Source organism: Eutrigla gurnardus (genome assembly GCF_963514095.1).
Source record: "Eutrigla gurnardus genome assembly, chromosome: 19".
NCBI classification, from domain to species: domain Eukaryota; kingdom Metazoa; phylum Chordata; class Actinopteri; order Perciformes; family Triglidae; genus Eutrigla; species Eutrigla gurnardus.
The window spans coordinates 16,339,421-16,350,033 of NC_139930.1; the positions used below are offsets into that span (position 1 = coordinate 16,339,421).

General features: G+C 44.3%; 2 protein-coding genes across 5 annotated transcripts in view; one reads left to right on the forward strand and one right to left on the reverse strand.

The window, feature by feature from the left end:
• fer (fer (fps/fes related) tyrosine kinase) overlaps window positions 1–3,720 on the reverse strand; it is a 9,447-nt gene extending 5,727 nt beyond the window's left edge. For both annotated transcript variants that reach the window (XM_084034774.1, XM_084034773.1), the window contains exons 1-9: window positions 3,412–3,720; window positions 2,651–2,845; window positions 2,220–2,351; window positions 1,938–2,111; window positions 1,747–1,846; window positions 1,355–1,538; window positions 507–644; window positions 304–423; window positions 48–170 (exon numbers count right to left, since the gene is read on the reverse strand). In XM_084034774.1, coding sequence (XP_083890900.1) covers window positions 48–170; window positions 304–423; window positions 507–644; window positions 1,355–1,538; window positions 1,747–1,846; window positions 1,938–2,111; window positions 2,220–2,351; window positions 2,651–2,719 — 1,040 coding nt within the window. In that variant the 5' untranslated portion in view covers window positions 2,720–2,845; window positions 3,412–3,720. The remainder of the gene's footprint in view (window positions 1–47; window positions 171–303; window positions 424–506; window positions 645–1,354; window positions 1,539–1,746; window positions 1,847–1,937; window positions 2,112–2,219; window positions 2,352–2,650; window positions 2,846–3,411) is intronic.
• Window positions 3,721–7,899: 4,179 nt separating this feature from the next.
• rnf224 (ring finger protein 224) lies at window positions 7,900–10,520 on the forward strand. 3 transcript variants are annotated; one of them, XM_084034798.1, is made up of 5 exons: window positions 7,900–8,016; window positions 8,258–8,350; window positions 8,812–9,151; window positions 9,433–9,693; window positions 10,138–10,520. In XM_084034798.1, exons 3-5 carry the CDS (start codon window positions 9,077–9,079, stop codon window positions 10,441–10,443), a joined length of 642 nt encoding a protein of 213 aa, XP_083890924.1. In that variant the 5' UTR covers window positions 7,900–8,016; window positions 8,258–8,350; window positions 8,812–9,076; the 3' UTR covers window positions 10,444–10,520. The 3 variants fall into 3 exon arrangements, with proteins under 3 accessions (XP_083890924.1, XP_083890925.1, XP_083890926.1); XM_084034799.1 differs by lacking the exon at window positions 8,258–8,350 and having other exon boundaries at window positions 7,914–8,016; window positions 8,815–9,151; XM_084034800.1 differs by lacking the exons at window positions 7,900–8,016; window positions 8,258–8,350 and having other exon boundaries at window positions 8,812–9,152; window positions 9,439–9,693.
• Window positions 10,521–10,613: the final 93 nt, after the last annotated feature.

A 10,613-nucleotide genomic window follows, 5' to 3' on the forward strand; every position in this document is an offset into this window, starting at 1 on the left:
GAGAAAGAGAGAGATTGTTATCACTTAGCAACTCGTCGTCTTCTCACTCGCTCTTCCTCTCGGCGCTCTGCTGACTCGTCTGGATTTTATTATCGAGATCGTCGGCCAACGCCTCCTTTGTCCGTAGATTCTGCTGAGTCAGCGAAAGTTCCTCCGACGCCGACGACAGCCTGCAACAAACAAAGAAGGGTCGAAGACAAGAAAACATGAATACATTTTTTTTTTTTTTATTACGCATATAAAACCTTGTTTAAACCTGCTGTCAGGCAACAGGAGACGCTGTTTTATTTTGTAGGAGCTCACATGGCTTGGAGACTGTCGGCAGTCAGCGTGTTCCAGAGGATCTCATTGGCCGGCAGGTTGTCTGTCTCATCCAACAGAGACGCATCGAAGTCCACGCTCGCCTCGGGACTCTCCGGAGACCTGGGGGGTGGGGGACAGACACGGTTACCATGGTAACCAGGAAAGAGACAGACCCCGTTACTAGGGCAACCACCGTCTCTGACCTGTAGGCGTCGATGAAGTGTTGGTACTCGGCCAGCGGGTCGATCTGCTCAACCGCCGCCGAGATCTCCTGATGAACTTTAACGATCTCCTCCGTCAGCAGACTGCTGATCTCACAGTACTCCTCCAGAATACTTTTACTGCAGTAATACACACAGATACGTCACACAGCATATACATTTACCAGGGGTACTACAGCTTTTCCAAAGTCACATTCAAGCACTTTCCAAGCATTTCCAGGTGCATGTCCATGCTTTTCCAGCACCTTCCAGCTGTGGTAAACTCCATATTTGTGTCAATCCAATCCTCAGTATTCAGTCTACTTATTATTGCACTTGTTCATCACATTAAATGAGATGTTATTGTCCTCTAAACAACCAACATGATGTTTGGAGCTTTTAACAGAAGGACCACAAATTAAAGGAAAACTAATTCCACTAACAGATCCACAGAAATATAATCACCAACTATTTTCATCATCTGTTCATCATCAAAAGTCATTTTTCATGCAGAAATGTCAGAAATGCTGTTTTCAGTCCCTCAAATATGGAGATCTTCTTTTTTCTGTTCTATCATAGTCATCACATAGAACACACATTTCAAGCACTTTATTCTAAATCCAAGCACTTTTCAAACCTTAAAAACACCAGACTGAAATTCAAGTGTTTTCAAGGATTTCCAGCACCGTTCCAACCCTGATATATATATATATATTTATATATATATATATATATATATAAATATATGTGTGGATAGATAGATAGATAGATAGATAGATAGATAGATAGATAGATAGATAGATAGATAGATAGATAGATAGATAGAGAGAGAGAGAGAGGCTGTGACTCACAGAGCGAGCGTCATGTCCTCCTGCATCCTCTGGAGAGCGTCCAGCAGTGCCGGGGCGGCGTGGCGCCGGTGTTCGTCCTGCTGCGTCCGGGCACCGCACACCGCCAACACGTACTGGTTGTGGAGGTTGTGGAGCTTCGCCGTGGCTTTGTCGTAACGCTCTCGAGCACGCTCCGCCTCCCGGCCTGTGATTGGATGAGTCGGGGCTTTAATTACTTACATGTACTATCTCAGTTTTAACTTTGAGAACCTTGAAGTCGTTTGCCTTTGATAAAACACTTGTTCTAATGCTCGGTAAAAACATGATTTTTTTGGTTCCCTGAATCAACAGCAAGGAGACTAACGGCCATTAATAGATGGGAGACTCTGAAATAATAAATAATCAATAAAAACCTTTGCTCATGGCCTCTCTGTACTTCTCTTTGGCGTTGTTGGCGTCTCGGCTCAGCTGACGATACGTCGCCTTCAGTTTGTCCAGGTCCGTCCTGGTTACCTAGCAATGATGAAACAACAACGTCAGGGCTTCGTCTCCCCCTCAGCACGTCATCACATTGGGAGGTTGGAGGTGAGATTTCCCAGCAGACCTTGTGGTTGTGGCTCTCCAGCTGCTGATGAAGACTCTGGTAGCTCTTCTTCACCTGCTGCTTGTCCCGGATCAGCGTGGCCAGGCGGTGAAGAGGACCCGAGTTCAGGTCGTCAGCGTGGCTCCTCAAGACCCGACCCAGAGCCTCTGTCTGACGGACCACCTGGGACCAGGACTGAGACGGAGAGAGAGACTGAGACCAGGAGTGACACCAGGACTGAGACGGAGAGCGACTGAGACCAGGACCGCCTCTGGGCCTGAATCCACAGGTGAGTCGGCTCACCTTGCTCACAGTGCTGACGTAATCAGCAGCTTCCTGTTTCTCCGTTTGCTGAGTCATGCTGAGCAGCAGGGCCGCGTACTCTTTATCACTCTTCACTCGCAGCGTCATGAAACGCTTCACTGTCTCCAGCAGCTAGGGGGCGACAGACACGGAAACAGCACATCATAATCACACTTAAGTTTTACTCAGGAAATATGTATTCAGTATGCACCGAGACCAGACCAGAGACTCAGACCCCCCAAACACATTCTCATATGAGTACCTGTAGAGACCAGAGTACCTGTAGAGACCAGAGTACCTGTAGAGACCAGAGTACCTGAGTAGGTAGAGGCCGGTGCCGCAACTTAACTGTCTGTCTTCCCGTCTCACCTTCAATAAAACCAAGCGGTGTGTGTGTGCGTGTGTGTGCGCGCGTGTGTCTGTGTGTGTACCTTTAACTCCCAGTCCTGCAGCTTCAGTAATCCCTCATGGGAATTCCTCAGATCCCGACCGAACCCCATCTTGGATCTCACTCTCTCTCACACACACACTCACACTCACACTCACACACACACACACACACACACACACAGTCTCTCTCTTTCTCTCTCTCTCTAACAGCAAGGGCGAGTGGGTAACATGGTGGTCTGTAGAGAGGAGTAACGTGTTAATACATCTGTACATGTCAACATACATGTTGAAGTGACGTCATGCAGCTGCTTTACTTGTAATACAAGCTAATGGTGTGTTATTAAAACCTTCCAAACATCTTAGAAACCATCAGGACGATCACAAACTAACACACTAACACAGGTTCACATCTCTGATAACAGCTGATCAATGTTGTCCTGTCACAGCCGATACGTGATCAATGTTGTCCTGTCAATGTCACAACAGCCTTCCTAAACGTGACAGACTCCTTCCGGACCCCCTCAGACCTGGACCACGTCGGGTCCTCTCGTTTTAACTCGGGTTAAAGTCCCGTCATCGTCTCGGAGCCTTTAAACTGGTGTAAAAGTGAAGCTAGGCTAACGCTAGCTTCCTTCTCATTACAACCAATGGGAAAGAGAAGCTAGCAGGCTAACGCCTGAAGTTTCCATCAGAACTAAGGGGGAGGGCACTGAAGCTAACGGGGCTAACGGCTGTTCAAACTTTATTTAAACCGTCCCGCAAACAAACCAACGGGCGGACGAACGGACGTAAACACGCTTACGGTGTTGGGTTTAGTGTCGGTGCTCGGTTCTCCGGTGGATTGAGGGGGGATGAGGGCAGCAGCGGGCGGAGGAGGAGCGCTGGGAGAGTCGGGAGGAGGTTCGCTGTTTTTCCACTTCTTCGGCGTCTTCGGCCGCATCGACGCCCCGTGAAGCGGCTTTCCGCGGCGGCAGACTCACTGTCCGGTCACCGCGCTCCTCGGCCGTCCTCCGCCGGACTCATTCCCGCATCTTCTCCGGGTTTTTCCTCCTCGGTTCTCCCGGCTACTCCTCTGCTCGTCCGGCTACAGAGCTATGCGGCTAACGGCTAGCAGGGAGGGGCTTCCGCGGGAAACGGAAAGGGGGAGGGGGGGGGGGCTGGGGGTCCTTTTATTTTTTATTTTATTGTTTTACTTTATTTCACAATAACAACATATCTAACATTAATATGATATATTATATTTAGTGTTAATATTTAACATTGATATGTATGTACCTGGCACAAAATTAAAGTCTATTTTATTTTATTCTTTTTTTATTCTTTTTTTTATTTTATTTTACTTTATTTAAAAAATATTTTACTTTATTTAAACATAACAGCAAAGCTAACATTAATATTAAACATTATAATTAGTGTTAATATTTAACATTGATATTTATGTGCACAAAATTTAATTATTTTTTTATTTTTTTATTATTTTTTTATGCAGCCACGGACTTTTGATTGGTCAGTACGGAAACAGAAACCAGAACGGTTTTGATACCAAAGTCCTGCATATGAAAGCAGACTTTGTTTACAGAGATGACCCCCCCCTAACCTGAACTACTGGTCACTCCAGTACATTATACATTCTACTTTATTTAACTTTCTTTATATAGTCTTAGTGTTAATATCCTTTTTATATTGTACTTTTCTTGTCAATGCATGTTTATTATATATTATCCTTATTTTTTTACTGTCTTGCTGCTGTAACGCTGTAAATTTCCCCACTGTGGGACGAATAAAGGACTATCTTATCTTATCTTATCTTATCTTATCTTTCTGGTCTGGTGGACTCTAAATGGACCATAATATACTAAATGAACATCATGCTGGATTGAAGAAGACTTGAAACTAGAGATTGAGACCATAAACTCATGTTTACAATGTTTACTGAGATAATACATCAAGAGAGAAGTAGGACCATTTTCTCATAGACTTCTATACAACCAGAGAGGAGTCGCCCCCTGGTGGCCAGCAGAGAGAGTGCAGCTTTAAGGACCAGATTCATTGAATGCAGATTTCACATAACCGGTGAACTACAACCTGCGCTGGCAGTTAGGGGCGTGGCTTCAGTGAGTGTCATGTGACTCACAGAGGCGACTGGTCCGAGGTCAGTCGACTGGAGAAACTTAAACAAAGAAAGTCCCTACACGTGTACTGGCTTCTAAGAGTATGATTGACAGTTGGTTCATCCAATCGCAGGCCACGTGTTGGTTGAAAGTGCCCGCCCTTTTTTACCAAACACGTTTCAATGACGGCATGAAAGCACGCTGCTAGTCAGGTAATTCACCTCGTCGGCTTTCACTTTTCAGACCCGGGGGCTCGAATAGCTGAAATAGCTCATTCTCAAAGAATACCTGTACAAATCCAGCCAATAGCAGCAGCGTGTGGGCGGGGCTTGTTGCTGGGAGGATGAGTTTCTGTCTAACCAGTTCAGACGTTTGTTCTTCAACATTTCATTCGTTCGTTTCAATGTTTCCTCAAACTCTTCTTGTGGTTCTCCAGCTTCCTCCCACAGTCCAAAGACATGCAGGATGGGGATAGGTTCATTGATGACTCTAAATTGCCTGTAGGTGTGAATGTGAGAGTGAATGGTTGTCTGTCTCTACATGTCAGCTGTGATAAGACTGTCCAGGTGAACCCTGCCTTCGCCCAATGACAGCTGGGATCGGCTCCAGCCCCCCCGCGACCCTGAATACAGGATAAGCGGTAGAAAATGGATGGATGGATGGATATATATATATACATATACACACATATATTACTTTTTATAAAAAAATATATAAAAATGAAGAGCTGATAGAACATTGTTAGTTTTTATTATACAATATAATAAAAACAGAAGAAAAATGAGAGAGAGAGAGAGGTGGAGCTTCAGAGAAACAACAAGGAGAGAGAGAGAGAGAGAGAGAGAGGGAGGGAGTGTCAGCAGGTAAAACAGGTTTGGGCGAGGCGGTCAAGTCAGATTCACACACAGTGAAAAGTAGAAAGAGAGAGATTTCATACTTTCCTTCAGTTCATTTGAACTCGACCAACAGAGAAGAAGACGGGATAAAAACAGCTGAAGAAGAAGTTCATCTTTCAAGAAGAAGAAGAAGGAGAAGAAGAAGAAGGAGAGGAAGAAGGCCGGCGCTCTGAACAGGTGAGTCAGGTGAAGCTGCACAACTTCACCCACAATCCTCCTGTGTTCAAGTGTCTTCAGTTTCACGGTGAAAGTTGTCTGTGATCGATCGATACGCTGCTGATCAGTGATCAGTGATCAGCAGCAAGTTCTCAATACAGAGACGGAACATTAAAGGTGTCTGCAACGAGAACCACAGAACTTTAGCGTGTTAGCATCGGATGAGCAGCAACATTTTTTCACAATAAAAGTCCAAGTTCACACTAATCTGATAAAATGCAGCAGAACAGGAAGAAGGATGTGTTTGTAAGTATAGGGAGTACACAAAGTACACAAAGTACAGTAATGTGAAGTTGAATAAAGTAAAATGCAATAAATGTGAAGAGAGATAAATAAAATAAAGTTAAATGATATCTGAATGTAGTTTACATACGTGTATCACAGTTAATCTCTCCCTCCCTCTCAGAGCGCTCTGTCCCTGATTGGACGGCTCCCTGATTGGACGGCTCTCTGATCATCTTTAGCCCCGCCCTGCTGTTACGCGTTGCCATGTCAGCAAACATCAACGTCTCTCCTGACAACCCTTACGGTCAGGTGACCATCCCCCGGGCTAAGCTCCGCCCCTCCGATGACATGTCCACGGTGATAGCCAATCCCGGGGCTCTGAGCAGCTCCGATGGGAACCCATATGGCGTGCGGAGCTCCGCCCCCCCGCCGTACGTCGTGAAGGAGGCTGGCGATGAGGAGGAGGGGGGGGGGAGGTGCCCCGCCTGCTGCTACCGCTGCAGGAGGAGGAAGTGATGTCACGGCGGCGGGAGGACTGTAATTGGCTTCATCTTTGCTTCCGGCTGACAACATGAAGAAGAAGAAACAGTGCTTTCCATTATGGTGTCTCCTCGCTCCCTTAGCTCACTAAGACCAGACGAGACATCCTGGTTTCCAGAGCAACTAATGATGCGTTTCAAACCTTCAGGTTCAGCGTTTATGTCACCTGATACAAGACTTACAGGATACAGCTGTTTCCTTGCCTCCTCGCCTCTTCGCCTCTTCGCCTCCTCGCCTCCTTGTCCCCTCCTCTCCTCATCTCCTTGTCCCCTCACCTCTTTGCCCCTTTGCCTCATCGCCTCCTTGCCTCCTTGCCTCCTCACCTCCTTGTCCCCTGGCCATCTTGTCCCCTCACCTCTTCGCCTTCTCGCCTCCCTGCCTCCTTTCGTCCTCGCCTCCTCGCCTCCTTGCCTCCTCACCTCTTCGCCTCCTTGTGCATGTGAGGCTAGTGTGGATCCTCCATGATGGCGGAGGAGGCGTGAGAGGAGGTGTGAGAGGAGGCTCGAGAGGAGGTGTGAGAGGAGGTGTGAGAGGAGGCGTGAGAGGAGGCGTGAGAGGAAATGAGAGGAGATGAGAGGAGGCGTGAGGAGATGTGAGAGGAAATGAGAGGAGGTGTGAGAGGAAATGAGAGGAGGCGTGATGAAAAACTTCTCGAGTGAAAAAGAAGGAAGAAAAGCTCTTTTCCTCAGCGGCGGCCATTTTGTGTCTCAGCAGCTCAAAGATGTTTAATTCAAATTAATTTAAACGTAAAGACGCCAGATATTAATATTTTTATTTATTTATATCTCTAAAAAATAATCTGAAGAGTCACAAAATGGCCGATGCTGAACTGTTTCTGTGACGTTGCCATGACAACGACACAAAATCACGTCAGACTTTTTTGTAAATATTCATTATTGATCCGTTATTAGAAGATGAAGTTTATCGATCCATAATGTTTAGAGATATGAGACATAAATAGAACGTGATGATCAAATGTTCTTCTGACGAACAACTTTTTGTATTTCATATATATTTTTAGTATTATTTTTTTGTCTTCGGATGAAATGATTTAGGTTTTTTCAGGAAGTTTCCAGACAGTATTTATATTTTTTCACAACGATGATTTTACTATGAAGGAGTTTTTGAAGCATAAATGCAGAAAAATATAATAAATGAAATGAAATCAGAAAATATGAGACTGGTTATATGTTGTAAAACATTTGTTGATGAAATAAAAATGATGAATATCACAGTGTTTTATAAAATATTTGAATATTTACCACAAACAACATATTTATATTAGAATATTAACATAAAAAAAAATAATGAAATGGTATGAATGTATTCTGTGGTTTCAGCCCAGTGTTGTCTGCAGGTGACCCTGCAGCCTGAATGAAGCCTGAGAGGTCAAAGGGCAGAGCAGCAGTTTGAATGGCGGTGCGTTCAAAGACTCACATAAATAAAACGTTATATTTCTCATAAAAAAACCTTATTCAGTCTCATGATTAAACTTTATTGTTTCTTATAATTAACGTTCTGGTTTCTCATCATCCAATTTTATTATTTCTCAAAATTAAACTTTATTTCTAATATTTAAACCTCATTAATTCTTCTAATTTAACTTTAACTCTCAAAATTGTTTGAATACAAATGTTTTCTCGTGTGTCTCCGTTGCTAGGCGACCTCAGTCCGACCTGAGCTGTAACCTGATAGGCCGACACAGCGGCCAATAGGAACCTGAGAGCAGCTCCACTTTCTATCAGCTGATCAGGTTACAGATCAGATTATTGATCAACTAAACTTTGAACGATGATTCAATGTGACTTAAACACGATGCTGTTGATTAAATGTTTGACACTTTTTAAGTTATTGATCTATACGGTCTTCTTTATATATATATATATATATATTCTTTTATACGGTGTTAATACAGATTTATTGTATTTGGCTTGTTTATTATCTTTGGGATAATTTCATTTCTACATTTTTACTGTTTCTGTGTATTTAAATTACAGTTTTAATCAATTGTTATGATTGTTTTTGTTTCTTTCATATTTATGTTTAGTAATTTAAAGATTAGAATGACACATTTATGTTATATTGCAAATAACGTTCCAGATATAAATAATAAGTGTCTTGCTGCTGTGGGCCAAGGGAGGCTGAATTATTGATGAAGGCAACTCTCTCTCTCTCTTGCTCTCTCTCTGTCTCTCTCTCTCTCTCTCTCTGAAGCAGAAAGAAAACGACGACAACCAACAAACAGAGGAGACTAAAAGAGAGAAAGGAAGGAAGAGGAAGAAGAGATCAAAACAAATGAGAAGAAAGATGACAGAAAAGGAGAAGAGGAAAGTTGAAAATTAATAAGAACAAACAAAGAGAATCAGCAAAGAAAAACTCGAGAATATGAAAGAGTGAAATAGAAAAGAAGAAGAAGAGGAAGAAGAAGAAGAAGAAGAAGAAGAAGAAGAAGAAGAAGAAGAAGAAGAAGAAGAAGGAGATGAAAGAATACCTTGGAAACAACAAAAACCAAAGAAGAAGAGAACGCGATGTGAAGAGTCAGGAAGGACTTCCAGGTAACTTCCTGTATCTTTTCAAAGGGGTGTGGCCTCTTGCTGCATTCGAATCATCTGATTGGGCGATTTAATAATAACAATATTACAGTAAAAGAAACAATGTTGCAAATAAGGTGAAATTATTCACCTAAATTATTATTATTATTATAATGGTGTAGTGTGTGATTATATTCATATTTAATATTTCTGATGTGACTTTATGGTCTGCAGCATCAGTTACCATGGCGATCTAATCAGGTTAAACAGCCACCTTCATGATATTAAAAACGCTCCTCTTGTCGTTCAGAAGAAAATGTCTGACGACAGAAAAGAAGAAGAAGAGGAGGAAGAGGAAGTGGAGGAGGTGACCTGTCAGCCCCTTCCCCCTCCTCCCTCCTCTGTTACCATTGAGACGATGATGTCACTGAGGAGGCAGGACCTGGTGTGCATCGTGTGCTTCGGAAGCTATGACCTGGTGACGAGGTTGCCGCGGCGACTGCACTGTGGCCACGCCTTCTGCCAGGCGTGCCTGAAGAGACTGGACACAGTCATCAACGAACAGGTGACTGATGACATCATCAACACTCAGCCAGGTTTAACTGGTGACATCATCAACACTCAGCCAGGTTTAACTGGTGACATCATCAACACTCAGCCAGGTTTAACTGGTGACATCACCAACACTCAGCCAGGTTTAACTGGTGACATCACCAACACTCAGCCAGGTTTAACTGGTGACATCACCAACACTCAGCCGGGTTTAACTGGTGACATCATTAACACTCAGCCGGGTTTAACTGGTGACATCATCAACTAAGGCTACGTTTCCACGGTCTCGTTTTAAAAAAGTTCTGCATTTAGACGACATTGTTTAGAAAATTATGTTGAAACCGTTGTCATGGAAACGGCCCCTTAATGAGTAAAATCTAACAACTAAATGTTTCATGTCACAGGACTACAACTCCCATGAGTCTCAGGGACGTAACCTGTGCCCCTCCCTCTCCAGGTGTGGATCCCGTGTCCTCAGTGTCGACAGAACACGCCTCGGCCCAGAGGTGGGGCAGCGGGTTTGGACCTGGACCTGGCCTCCTTCCTGGGGGTGAAGGCCCAGCAGACCTGCACCTCCTCCTGCTCCCTCTCCTCCCGGAGTGCCGCGGCCCAGGACGGGAAGCTGTGGCTGGGGAAGGAGGTCCCGGACGATGGCTGGTCACACGGTGGGCTAGCGGAGCCGCGCTTCCATCGCTACGGAAACTGCTGCCCGCCACCGTCCTATTGGCTGTGCTGCTGGTTCTGCTGCCGGGGGTGGGGCTAGGACCAACCAATGAGTGGGCTGGCATCAGCAGTGGTGTAAAAACACTAAAATATATATAAATAAACACGTTTCACGTTTCTGAGGTTCATCATTAATTCAGAAGGATGTAAAATAAAAATGAACAATAACTTACATAAAATATGTACAAAGTACAAAGAATCTGGTTAATA

What these genes read in the sequence shown, in the direction of transcription:
- rnf224 (XM_084034798.1), top strand. Translation starts at nt 9,077, where the DNA reads ATGAAAGAATACCTTGGAAACAACAAAAACCAAAGAAGAAGAGAACGC. An exon ending in AGAGTCAGGAAGGACTTCCA is followed by an intron (nt 9,152 to 9,432) that starts GGTAACTTCCTG and finishes GCTCCTCTTGTC; the next exon opens with GTTCAGAAGAAAATGTCTGA. An exon ending in ACACAGTCATCAACGAACAG is followed by an intron (nt 9,694 to 10,137) that starts GTGACTGATGAC and finishes CTCCCTCTCCAG; the next exon opens with GTGTGGATCCCGTGTCCTCA.